We start from the raw sequence: 13,639 nt of genomic DNA on the forward strand, positions 1-13,639 counted from the left end.
TCTATTTTCCTGTTAAAAATTTTGTTTGTTTTTGTCAGCTTGGATGTTTTCAGCCTTAAATAACAGAATTCATGAATAAAAGTGTTTGAAAAATAAAGAAATTCATTATTTTACATAAGATGAAGTCAGGTGGTAGAAGATTATAGGATAGTTATTCAGTGTCTCAAAAAAGTGATCGGAGATTCATTTTTGCTCAGCCCTTCCCAGCATGCTGTGCACTAATAACCACAAAGTTTCTACTGAAATTCTCACGTAGCACCTTCACACAGCTCTTCTTGGGGCTGTTGAGTAGCACCTCTTCTTTTGCTTCTGTTTTCCCATAGGCTAAACTTTTCCCAGTGGTCCCACAGCATTGTGTATTCCCATTGTGTATCGTTGACCAGAATTGCATCCGATGCTTGTAGCTAAACCAGTGTTTGATAAAAGTAATGGGACAGCCACAAGAATTGAGATTCTTAGTAAAGAACAAAGGGGAAAATTGCTGTTGGGATTGCAATCAATAGTGCTCACTGTAGGATTACAGTATGTCCGTGGATACTGCTAGTTACAGTTGGTATCTAGTTTGAAAGCTGATGATATCTTGAAATCATAGCAGATTACATTTACCATGAAGCTCAGGATCATCTCACCTCTTCTTGTTGCTGATGAGGAAACTGAGGCCTAGGGAAACCAATTGATTTAGTTAAGATCATGGCACTATGTGGTTGCAGGACTTGAATTTAGTTTAGCACATTTCTACTCCAGCATTTCTCTCTAGTATGACTTTTTTTGTTTAATCCTCTGTCTTGTCTTAGTCCAATAGGAAAATACTTTCCCATCGGGGGAAAAAATGGACTAATACAATTGAAGTTCTTCTAGCTTAGACCTGTATAGAGAAAGTCATGATTATATCTTTGAAAGATATTTCACGTGAAAGTCTGGTCTTAAACAAACCTAACTTATTTTAATATTTGGCTCTTTATTTTTTTATTGCGGTAAAATTGGTTTATAACATTGTATAAATTTCAGGTGTACATCATGATATTTTTGATTCCTGTGTAGATTACATCATGTTCACCACCCAAAGACTAATTACAATCCATCACCACACACATGTGACATTTGGTTTTTTAAACCTAGGATTGACTAAAGTATAATTGGTTTAGGTTATTTTTATTGAAATGTATCACCGAGAAAGGTAAGGATGTTTTTTTCTCTGGTTTTTCAGTCTAATATCCTAATTATCAAATGTATTTTTTCATTAAGATAATTTTTTTCATTTCCAAATTGTTGCATTTTCACCCTATTGTATGTTTTTCAAAGATGTTTTGAAATAATTTTATATTGCTTCCTGTATATTTTATGTCATAGTCAATAAACCAGTGTTCAAAGACTTTTCTTGAGCCCAGACTTGACCCCAGAGTGTTCTGCCGCTGGTTCTACCCTTTCCCCAACAAACACATTTCCCGTCACCCTAGATGGTCCTCTTTGGATCACACCCATAGGCTGGCCCATCGCACAAGGCCCAGGAGGACCATTCTTCACTTTGTGGAAATTAAACTCTGTATTTTGTTTCTTAGTTTGTTCTTATCTTAAATAATTTCCTACATCTCTTGACTAACATTTTTATTGAAGAAATGTGAGACCACAGAATACTGATAAGAAACTTTGGAGTCTTGTATTTCTCAGTTTTCCTCAAATCATACTTAATAGCAGCTTTCTACCCTGCTGAGACAGGCCGGCTCTCTTATTTTTACTAACAGTTCCCTCCCCAGGCGCCTTTATTGGTTAGCCTTTCCGCTTATTGACGCAACAAGAAAGAACAAACCCTTCTCTTCTCCCAAAGAAGGAAAAGAATGTATTTGAAAATGTGGACTCAAAGATGATCAGAAGGGCTATCGTTATTCTCTGATACCTGCTGCCAAACTTCAGTCAAGTGTGTTAGTTCCACATAACACGTGAGGCATCCTCAGCTCTTGCACTTTTTGCATTTCCAGGCCAGGCCCAGATCATTTTCACTTGCTAACTTGAATGTGTGCCGTTAATAGATCTTCATTTTATGGAAATGTAAAGAGCTCCCTGTACATTGTCAATGACAGACTTGCTTGTTTCTGAGTGGTGTTTTACGTGTCTTTGAATCCTTGCCTTGGACCAATCCCAATACTCCTTTTCTATGAATAATTCTCCCACACTACCTCCACCTTTTTCTAGAAGATCATAGGCACTATATAAACTGTTAGAAAAAATCCTTCTTCCTTCTGTTCCTGACTCTATTTTTTGGCCTCAATGCACATTCTGGCTATGTTGATTGTCCCTGCTGTTGTTCCTCTGTAATTCTGGATTTTGTCTCAAATCTGTTCCAACAACCATCACTAATTTATCTTGTTTATCATTATAATTACATTTTCTGCCTTATTATAATTTGTCTGTTCTGGGAAAACTACCTCCCCAGCCAACCCCTGCCTAATCTGCCTGAATTGTTGCTCTTGTCTTATTCCTTGTTCAGAAATCAAGACCCTCACCCTGACAACCACACGCTCCACAATGTGGTCCTGGTACGCCTTAGTCTTTTCTTCCAATACTTGTCCCTCCTTACCTTATGCATGATTCAGATTGTAATTCTTCTTTCCAGAGCGAATGCTATACTGCCTTATATCCCTGCCCTGTGGTTCTTTGCCTTTCTGATAGAATGCACCTTTTTCTTCATGCCAGACAACCTATTTAAAATCCAAGCATTCTCTAAGTCCATCTCATGTGCTGCCTCCTCCCATGGGATTTTGCTTGAAAATCTCTTGCCATCTTTTACCTCAGTAGTCTGTCTACTTCTCAGTTTTCTTTTACTGCATTATAGGATACTTTAAAACGGGGATGGCGTCTTAGTCACATTAGTCAATATTTCTCGCTCATAGTATTTTTCTGACCTCTGGCTAGTCTTTGAGGTTGTGAGGTCATTGTTCTACTTAGAACACAGCTAATTCATCTTTTAACACTTAGGTCAAGCTTCTGATTCACAGCAATATTTTGCCTGCTGTGTCTACATTTCAGCATCATTGTCAATCAGTAAGATTTTAAAATGTTTTAAAGTAATTCAACAAGTGGTGTATTATGCTTTAGCTCTTTTTATGTGTTTTATCTGTATCTCCTCTAATTTATATTTCTCTTCTTTGAAACTAGGCCACCGACATCTGTGACCCTAATCCAATCCTGATGCTCATGCTTTGTGTCTACATGTACGAAAGCCTCCCTACATATCTCCCCAAGAAGGTGGTGCTCTTTCATTGTACTCTACATGACACTGTGCTGAGACGGGTAAGGACAGCTTTGAGGCCAAAATATATGGGGAGTTAAACACTTAAGAGGGGTTTTAGATATTTCTTTCTCAATCCAAAATTAACAAAAGTATCAATATAATAGGATAAGCCTTAACAAACATTGCTTCTCCTAAACCAAAAGTATAGCAGAATAAAAGGGACACTTTTTGCTTAACAATAATCGCCACCTGCAGTGAAATGATGACTCTTTCATTCCATTGAGGAATGGGCTTTGAGGAGGTAGAAAATGAAAGTTAAGCCCTTTGAAGGAGAAATCCTTTCGGAAACTTGAACTCCATTTCATGTACAAGAGGACTGATACCGTAAGTGGAAACTTGTGATCAGAATATGCTTGGCTTTCCTTCAGGGAGCAGTTTACAGATCCGGATAGATTTTGTTCAAACGAAAATGTTGAAAGGGAAGTCCATAGTGAAAAGTGCTCCTCACCAGGGCCACCTAATTCCCACTAAACGAGTTTACATATGCTGGAGCTGCTAAATGTGTAACAGTGAAATTTTTTTTTTTTTTTGAGGAAGATTAGCCCTGACATCTGCTGCCAATCCTCCTCTTTTTTCTGAGGAAGACTGGCCCTGAGCTAACATCCGTGCCTATCTTCCTCTACTTTTTATGTGGGACCCCTACCACAGCATGGCGTGCCGAGCAGTGCCATGTCCATACCCGGGATCCGAACCGGCAAACCCCAGGCTGCCAAAGTAGAACATGCGCACTTAACTGCTGCGCCACCGGGCTGGCCCAAAGCAGTGAATTTTTTAATTTGCAGGAAAAAATTGAAAATGAAATTTTGAATCCTGTGACAATAATAAATCTATATAAGTATGTCCATGTTTTGCAAGTGGAAAATATCTTTGATGGAAAAATATCTTGTTAGCGACCATTGACCTCACTTTGGTTTTCAAACAATTTGTTTCATATTAACACTTGTGAAATATCTCCTAGCATACAATTTTGGATTGCTTATATTTATCTAAGATTATTCCTTCTACTAGTTTTCATAAAATCTTCAACCAGATTTATAGGTCTCTCGACTTGCTTCTTTCTCAGGAAAGTGTGGGCTGATAGCATTTTATTCTGTACAAAAGTTAATTTACCCCTTTGGTCATAGCATGTTTATTCCTTTTCCTCAGGCTGTTTTATGTATCCTTCCTCTTATTAAGTTGGGGGAGTAATTTTATACTTTCGATGCAAAACATGTCCATATTTGGTCTTCAAAAAATATGTCCTGATGATCTTTGACTTGTAGTTGTAAGCTTTTTTGAGAAAATAACTGTGTATCCTCTGTGACGGTATAAGCGATGGTTGGTAAGGATTCAGTTAAAAATAGGGAAAAACACAGGTTCTTGCCTCAAAGTGTAAAGGACTCAATTTAGGGAGAGGAAAACCCCCTCCTTCTGATTTTTTTTAGCACATATTGAAATATGATCGCTATTATTTAATTTTCTTTCTTCCCCTTTTTTTTGTAGGGAAAAGAGATATAAAACTCTTTAGAGATTTTTTTCAACAGTATTTACTATGATAATTCACTAAGTGCGATGATATTTAAGGGCTTTGGGTACTAATTAGCCTAGAGCTGTAATTATATTGGAGAGCACTTTTGACTTCAAAATAAAATTCCTAAAGAGTTAGAAATGCTTTCCTTCAGCCTGCAAAGATAAGAGGAGTCTGAATTAAATTGAGCAGTGATTTATTTCCGTTAGGTGTTATTACTGGTTCTCCTACTCTGTCCATGTTTGTATTTCTTTCTGCCATTTAAATGTTATTATTTTTAAAAAGTAGTTAATAACACAAGCTAGTGTTTAGACAACATTTTTAATAAACATAAATTATAATTGTGATGTTAAAAATCAAATTAAAGCATATGGAAATGGAAACATGATTTTCTTCCACATTTAATTATTTACTAGAAATAATATTCACACTGTAAGATTATAGATAAAAGACAGCTTTTATTTTTCACAAATGTGCACTTCTGATGGGTTTTCTTTTTTCCTTCTCCCCAAAGCCCCCCAGTACATAGTTGTGGATTCTAGTTGTGAATGCCTCTGTTTGTGCTATGTGGGATGCCACCCCAGCATGGCCTGCTGAGTAGTGCCGTTGCTGCGCCCAGGATCTGAACCAGCGAAACCCTGGGCCACCGAAGTGAAGCACACGGACTTAACCTCTCAGCCCTGGGGACAGCCCCTCCCTGTGCACTTCTGCTAAACTATATATGTATATGTATACTATTTTTTTTATATTTGTTTTTTTAAATTTTTTTTTCTTTTTGAGGAAGATTAGCCCTGAGCTAACATCCGCTGCCAATCCTCCTCTGTTTGCTGAGGAAGACTGGCCCTGAGCTAACATTCGTGCCCATCTTCCTCTACTTTATATGTGGGACGCCTACCACAGCATGGTTTGCCAAGCGGTGCCATGTCCGCACTCGGGATCTGAACCTGTGAACCCCGGGCCGCTGAAGCAGAACGTGCGCACTTAACCGCTGCGCCACCAGCTGGCCACTATATATATACTATTTTTAAATACAAAGTCTTCTTTCCTCCAGTTAGTGCACTAGTAATAAATATTTTCATGATTAAAATATGTAACTTCCTTTAATAAAAATAAGAAATGTCAAATTATATAGTTTTAAAATTTATGATCTTATTTATATTCTCTCCTTCAACATAGATTCTACTGAAAAATTCAAGCCTGAAAAACTTAGTGTATAATGCCACAATTATTGGAAGAGATGCCACTGATTTCTCCCTCTCCCAAACAGGAAACGTTGTGACAATTTCTCCAAAGTAAGTTTTGTTTTGTTTTTTACTTCACTGTACATATCAACCCTAGAGATTTAATGTGTATTACAACTTTAAAAGAGTGATCTGGATTTGTTTTCAACTGATATGTATATAATGAAAAGACTGTCACTCACACATAGATAAAATATTCCTATGTTGCTGAGATTCCTCACCAGTTTTGTTAAAATAATTCTAACAACTTAAAGCAGCTGATTTTTGTGTATGCATTTCATTTTAGCTTATTTTGCATGCATATGGGCCCTAGAGATTAGACTATAAGTTGTTTGTTTATGTACTACAGGTCTGTTTCCTGCAGGAAACTGGAAACAGTCTGTGCTAGATTTATGTATATATACAACATATGTAGTTGTTTCTCAAAAGCACTGTGCTCATTGTAGAAATTTAGAAACTATGTAAGTATAAAGAACAAAAAATGTAAAAGCCTGATAATCTTACCTCAAAGACACTCCCAACGTTGCCATTTTTCTCTGTCCCTTCATGGTCATACGTATGGATCAATCGATTGATCTATCGATCGATGCAGAGATATCGAGATACAGAGATATATGCAGGTATATAAACTCCCAAATTGTACTGACATTCTATGGAGTCTCATTTTTATCTGATTTGGTCCACATGATACTTGTTCAATGTTTCTACTGCCATCCTACACCCAAAAATAAAGTGCAAATGAAACCCCCAGAGAATAGCCTTGAGGAATAAAATATGAGCACAACATATGACTTTTCCCAGATCAACAAATCCTATTTAATATGCCAACAGGGGTTAATGATGCAAATACTCTTATTACATAATACAATGGATGATATGAGAATAGCTGTGTGAGTACCACAGAGGTTGACAAATTTGATAACCACTAATAGATTTTAAACAGTCTTGAATTTTAGTCATTGCTTTTGCATATAATAATTTTTTCCCAGTGCAAAGTGACAGAATGTAACTACTAAAGTTACTTCGCTGGTTTACTTTTTGATTTTTTGCTACATGTTAACATGAGTTACTTTTCACAATGTAATCTTTATTGATTGTAGTATATCAAACACAGGAATAATTGGAAATGGGGGCAGTTTTCAATTAGTATTTAAAATACCAAGAAACCTAGTTGCACCAGTGTCCTTGAGTTGTGTCATTAGCCTGTGTTTGTTTTCCTCAGTTACTGCTCCATGCTAAAGGAGTATACAATTTATAAATTCTGAAACATTCATGATTGGGGCTATATCCAAATTGAATTAAATATGAGGGAAATAATTCCCCGATCACCTGTTTTTATGTTATAAATTAAATCATAGAGTAAAACTCTTTATAAAAATATTCCACACATTTTCTTTTTAGTGTTACTTTTTTTCATTGAGATAACATTGGTTTATAACATTATGTAAATTTCAGGTGTACATCATTATATTTCAATTTTTGTGTAGATTACATCATGTTCACCACCCAAAGGCTAATTAAAATCCATCACCACACACGTGTGCCTAATCACCCATTTAGCCCTCTTCTCTCCTGCCTTCCCCTCTGGTATCCACGAATTCAATCTCTGGCTCTATGTGTTTGTTCTTGTTTTATTTTCTATTTATGAGTGAGATCATATGGTATTTGACTTTCTCCCTCTGGCTTATTTCACCTAGCATAATACCATCGGCCCATCCATGTTGTTGCAAATGGCCAGATTTCATCATTTTTTATGGCTGCGTGGTATTCCATTGTGTATGTATACCACATCTCTTTATCCATCTGTCCCTCAATGGGCACCTAGGTTGCTTCCAAGTCTTGAATGATGCTGCATTGAGCATAGGGGTGCATGTATCTTTAAGCATTCATGTTTTCATGTTCTCTGGATAAATACCCAGCAGTGGAATAGCTGGATTGTATGCTAGATCTATTCTTAATTTTTTGAGGAAGCTCCATACTGTTTTCCATAGATATTGAACCAGTTTGCACTCCCACCAGCAGTGTATGAGAGTTCCCTTTTCTCTACATCCTCTCCAAAACATACTGTTTCCTGTTTTATTAATTATACCATTCTCGGGGGAGTGAGGTGATATCTCATGGTGGTTTTGATCTCCATTTCCCTGATAATTAGTGATGTTGAACATCTTTTCATGTTCCTGTTGGCCATCTGTATATCTTCTTTGGATAAACGTCTGTTCAGATCTTTTGCCCGTTTTTCAATTGGGTTGTTAGTTTTTATGTTGTTGAGATGTATGAGTTCTTTGTATATTTTGGATATTAATTCCTTATCAGGCATATGGTTTGCAAGTATCTTCTCCCAGTTGTTAGGTTGTCTTTTCGTTTTGTTGATGGTTTCCTCTGCTATGAAGAAGGTTTTTAGTTTGATGTAGTCCCATTTGTTTATTTTTTCTCTTGTTTCCCTTGCCCTGTCAGACATGGTACACGAAAACATGCTGCTAAGACCAATGTCAAAGAGTGTACTACCTATGTCTTCTTCCAGAAGGTTCATGGTTTCAGGCCTTACATTCAAGTCTTTAATCCATTTTGAGTTAATTTTTGTGTATGGTGAAAGATAATGGTCTGCTTAATTCTTTTGCATGTGGCTGTCCAGTTTTTCCCAACACCATTTATTGAAGGGACTCTCCTTTCTCCGTCGTATGTTCTTGGCTCCCTTATCGAAAATTAGCTGCCCATAGATGTTTGGGTTTATTTTTGGGCTCCTGATTCTGTTCCATTGGTCTGTCTGTTCTTGTGCCAGTACCATGCTGTTTTGATTACTATAGCTTTGATTGCTATAGCCTTGTAGTATATTTTGATATCAGGGAGTTTTGTTCTTTTCCCTCAAGATTCTTTTGGCTATTTGGGGTCTTTTGTTGTTCCATGTAAACTTTAGGATTCTTTGTTCTATTTCTGTGAAAAATGTCATTGAAATGTTGATAGGGATTGCACTGAATCTGTAGTTTGCTTTAGGAAGTATGGACATTTTAACTATGTTAATTTTTCTAATCCAAGAGCACGGAATATCTTTCCATTTCTTTTGTCTTCTTTTTCTTGGAACAATTTTTCATAGTTCTCAGTGTATGGGTCTTTCACCTCCTTGGTCAAGTTTATTCCTAGGTATTTTATTCTTTTTGTTGTGATTGTAAATGGGATTGCCTTCTCAATTTCTCTTTCTGCTACTTTGTTGTTACTGTATAGAAATGCAACAGATTTTTCTATGTCAATTTTGTATCCTGCAACTTTACCATATTCATTTATTATTTCTGAAAATTTTTTGGTAGATTCTTTAGGGTTTTCTATATATAAAATCATGTCATCTGCAAATAGTGACAGTTTCACCTCTTACATTCCAATTTGGATCGCTTTTATTTCTTTTTTTTTGCCTGATTGCTCTGGCTAGGTCTTCCAATACTATGTTAAATAAGAGTGGTGAAGTGGGCATCCTTGTCTGATTCCTGTTCTTAGAGGGCTAGCTTTCTGTTTTTCCCCATTGAGATTGGTATTAGCTGTGGCTTTGTCATATATGACCTTTATTATGTTGAGGTACTTTCCTTCTATACCCATTTTATTTAGAGTTTTTATCATAAATGGATGGTATAGCTTGTTAAATGCTCTCTCTGCCTCCTTTGAGATGATCATGTAATTTTTATTCTTCATTTTCTTAATGTGGTGTATCACATTGATTGATTTGTGGATGTTGAACAGTCTCTGCATCCCTGGAATAAATCCCACTTGATCGTGGTGTATGATCTTTTTAATGTATTGTTGTATTTGATTTGCTAGTATTTTGTTGAAGACTTTTGCATCAATGTTCATCAGTGATATTGGCCTATAATTTTCTTCTTTCGTGTTGTCCTTGCCTGATTTTGGTGTCAGGGTAATGTTGGCTTTGTACAATGAGTTAGAAAGCCTCCTCTTCAATTTTTTGGAAGAGTTTGAGAAGGATAGGTATTAAGTCTTCTTGGAAGATTTGATAGAATTCACCAGGGAAGCCATCTGGTCCTGACTCTTATATTTTGGGAGGTTTCAGATTACTGTTTTGATCTCCTTACTGGTGATTGGTATATTCAAATTCTTTATTTCTTTTTGATTCAATTTTGGAAGCTTGGATTATTCTAAGAATTTATCCATTTCTTCTAGATTATCCAATTTTTTGGCACATAGCTTTTCATAATATTCTCTTATAATCTTTTGTATTTCTGAGATGTTGGTTTTAATTTCTCCTCTTTCATTCCTGATTTTATTTATTTGAGCCTTGTATCTTTTTTTCTTGGTGAATCTAGCTAAAGGCTAGTCAATTTTGTTTATCTTTTCAGAGAATCAGCTCTTAGTTTCACTGATTTTTTTCTACTATTTTTAGTCTTGATTTCATTTGTTTCTGCTCTGATTTTTATTATTTCCTTCCTTCTACTGATCTTGGACATTGTTTGTTCTTCTTTATCCAGTTCCTTTATGTGCACCATTAGATTATTTATTTGAGAGTTTTGTTGTTTGTTGAGGTAGGCCTGTATTACTATAAATTTCCCTCTTAGGATTGATTTTGCTGTATCCCAGAAATTTTAGCATGTAGCATTTTCATTTGTATCCAGATATGTTTTTTATTTCTTCTTTGACCTGATTGTTGTTCAGTAGCATTTTGTTTAATCCCCACGTATTTGTGTCTTTTCCGATTTTCTTCCTGTAGTTGATTTCTAGTTTCATACCATTGTAGTCAGAAAAGGTGGTTGGTATTATTTCAGTCTTCTTAAATTTATTGAGACTTGTTTTGTGGGCTAATAGTGATCTGTTTTGGAGAATGTTCCATGTGCATTGGAAAAGAATGTGTATTTTGTGGTTGTTGGATGGAATGTTCTTTATATATCTTCTAAGTCCTTCTGGTCTAATGTGTCTTTTAAGGCCAATGTTTCCTTATTGATCTTCTATTTGGATGACCTATCCATTGGTGTATGTGGAGTGTTAAATTCTCCCACTATTATGTTACTGTCTGTTTCTCCTTTTGTGTCTGTTCATAATTGCTTTATTATTTAGGTGTTCCTATGTTGGGTTCATAGATATTTACAAGTGTTATATTCTCTTTTTGGATTGTTCCCTTTATCATTATATAGTGCCATTCTTTGTCTCTTGTTACAGTTTTTGTTTGAAAGTCTATTTTGTTTGATATAAGTATTGGCACCCCAGCTTTCTTTTCATTTCCATTTGCATGGAGTATCTTTTTCTGTCCTTTCACTTTTAGTTTGTGAATATCTTTAGCTCTGAAGTATTTCTCTTCAATGGAGCATATATATGGGTCTTTTTTATATCCAATCAGCCACTCCGTGCCTTTTGATTGGAGCTTTTAGTCCACTGATAATTAAAGTAGCTGTTGATAAGTATGTACTTATTGCCATTTTGTTACTTTTGTCTGAGTGTTTTAGTAGTTCTTCTCTATTCCTTTCTTCTCTTGCTCTCTTCCCTTGTGGTTTGATGCCTTTCTTTAGTATTACTTTTGGGTTTCTTTCTCTTATTTTTTTTTTGTATTTATTCTAGGTTTCTGGTTTGCGATGATCATGAGGTCCATATATAATAATCTATGTATATATCAATCTATATTAAGTTGATATTCTCTTTAGTTTGTCCTCTTTCTAAAAGCTCTACTCTTTTCCTCCCCTCCTGCCACATTTTATGTTTATGATACCATATCTAACTTCTTTTATTGTGCTGGTGATCCATTACCCCATTATCATGGGAATAGATAATTTTAGTACTTTTGTCTTTTGACCTTCATATTAGCTCCAAAAGTGGTTGACCAGCTACCTTGTGGTATATTTGCCTTTACCAATGAATTTACTGCCTTTTTTTGGGGAGAATTTTCTTATTACCCTTTGTGATCTTCTATTTTCTACTTAAATAAGTCCCTTTAGCATTTCTTGTAGGGCTGGTTTCTTGGTGATAAACTTTAGTTTTTGCTTGTCTGGGAAACTCTTTATTTCTCCCTCTATTCTTTTTTTTTTCAGGAAGATTAGCCCTGAGCTAACTGCTGCCAATCCTTCTCTTTTTACTGAGGAAGACTGGCCCTGAGCTAACATCCATGCCCATCTTCCTCTACTTTATATGTGGGACACCTCCCACAGCATGGCTTTTGCCAAGTGGTGCCATGTCCACACCCAGGATGCTAACTGGTGACCCTCGGGCTGCTGAGAAGCAAAATGTGCAAACTTAACTGTTGCGCCACAGGCTGGCCCCTCCCTCCATTCTTAATGATAACCTTGTTGGGTAGAGTATTCTTGGCTGTAGGTTTTTCCTTTCAGCACTCAAAATATATTGTGCCACCCCCTTCTAACCTTTAAGGTTTCTGCTGAGAAGTCAGCTGATAACCTTATGAGGTTTCCTCTGTATGTAACTTGTTGCCTTTCTCTTGCCGCTTCTAAGATTCTTTCTTTATCTTTAATTCTTGACATTTGAAATATAATGTGTCTTGGTGTGGGCCTCTTTGGATTTATCTTGGTTAGTGTTCTCTGTGCTTCCTATACCTGGATGTCCGTTTCCTTCCTTAGGTTAGGAAAGTTTTCAACTATTAGTTCTTCAAATAGATTCTCTGCCCCTTTGTCTCTCTTCTCCTTCTGGGACACCTATAACATGGATGTTAGTGCACTTGATGTTGTCGCAGAGGTCCCTTAGACTGTCCTCATTCTTTTAAATTCCTTTTTCTTTTATCTGTTCAGCTTGGGTGATTTCCTTTAGTCTTTTTTCCAGCTCACTGATCTGTTCTTCCATACCATCTACTCTACTCTTGATTCCCTCTAGTGAATTTTTCATTTCCAGTTTTGTATTCTTCACTTCTGATTGGTTCTTTTTATATTTTCCAATTCTTTGTTGAAGTTTTCACTGAGTTCATCCATTCTTCTCCCAAGATCAGTGAGCATCCTTATGACTTTTTGTTTGAACTCTTTGTCAGGGAGATTGTTTATCTCTGTTTCATTCAGTTCTTTTTCTAGGGTTTTGTCCTGTTCCCTTATTTGGAACATATTTCTTTGTCTCCTCATTTTTCCTCTTTCTGTGTGCTTGTATCTACGTATTAGGTGGGTCAGCTATGTCTCCTGATCTTGGAGAGGTGGCCTTATGTAAGAGATGCCTTATGAGTCCCAGCAGTGTGCTTTCCTCTTCTCACCAGTCCCAAATGTTCCATCAGTGTCCCTTGTGTGGGCTACATGTGTCCTTCTGTTGTGGCAGGGTTGCTTTTGCTGCAGGTGGCCAGGGAGGCTAGGCTGTCTCCTGGTCTGGCTGGTTGTAAAGCTCAACTGCATGTGGCTCTGCTGTGGACCTTTCAGACACTTTATCAGGTGCAGGGACCCCCAGCACAGTTGACTACACAGTCTAATAGCGCATTCCCATTGCAGTTTTTCTGTTAAGTGAGTAGGCCCCCAGTGTGGCTGGTTGCTAGGCTCAGGGGCTTACAATTGCTGTAGGACTCTGGCCTGAAAGGCTCTTGTCATCTTCCTCAGGCTTGCAGCTGAGTGGGGCCAGTCCCAGTTATGGAAGCACCCAATTGTTTTAGGCTTTGGAAAGTGGAGCTGATACCCTATGTGGCTGTTTGACAAGCAC

At 36.8% G+C, this 13,639-nt stretch overlaps 1 protein-coding gene across 1 annotated transcript in view; it reads left to right on the forward strand.

Moving 5' to 3' along the window:
* The window catches only part of CFAP47 (cilia and flagella associated protein 47), a 423,229-nt gene that overhangs the window by 195,328 nt on the left and 214,262 nt on the right, over positions 1-13,639 (forward strand). The window contains exons 36-37 of the mRNA XM_023634518.2: positions 3,154-3,288; positions 5,973-6,088. Of these exons, the coding sequence (XP_023490286.2) occupies positions 3,154-3,288; positions 5,973-6,088 (251 nt within the window). The remainder of the gene's footprint in view (positions 1-3,153; positions 3,289-5,972; positions 6,089-13,639) is intronic.

The sequence above is a fragment of the Equus caballus genome, chromosome X (assembly GCF_041296265.1).
Source record: "Equus caballus isolate H_3958 breed thoroughbred chromosome X, TB-T2T, whole genome shotgun sequence".
NCBI lineage: Eukaryota > Metazoa > Chordata > Mammalia > Perissodactyla > Equidae > Equus > Equus caballus.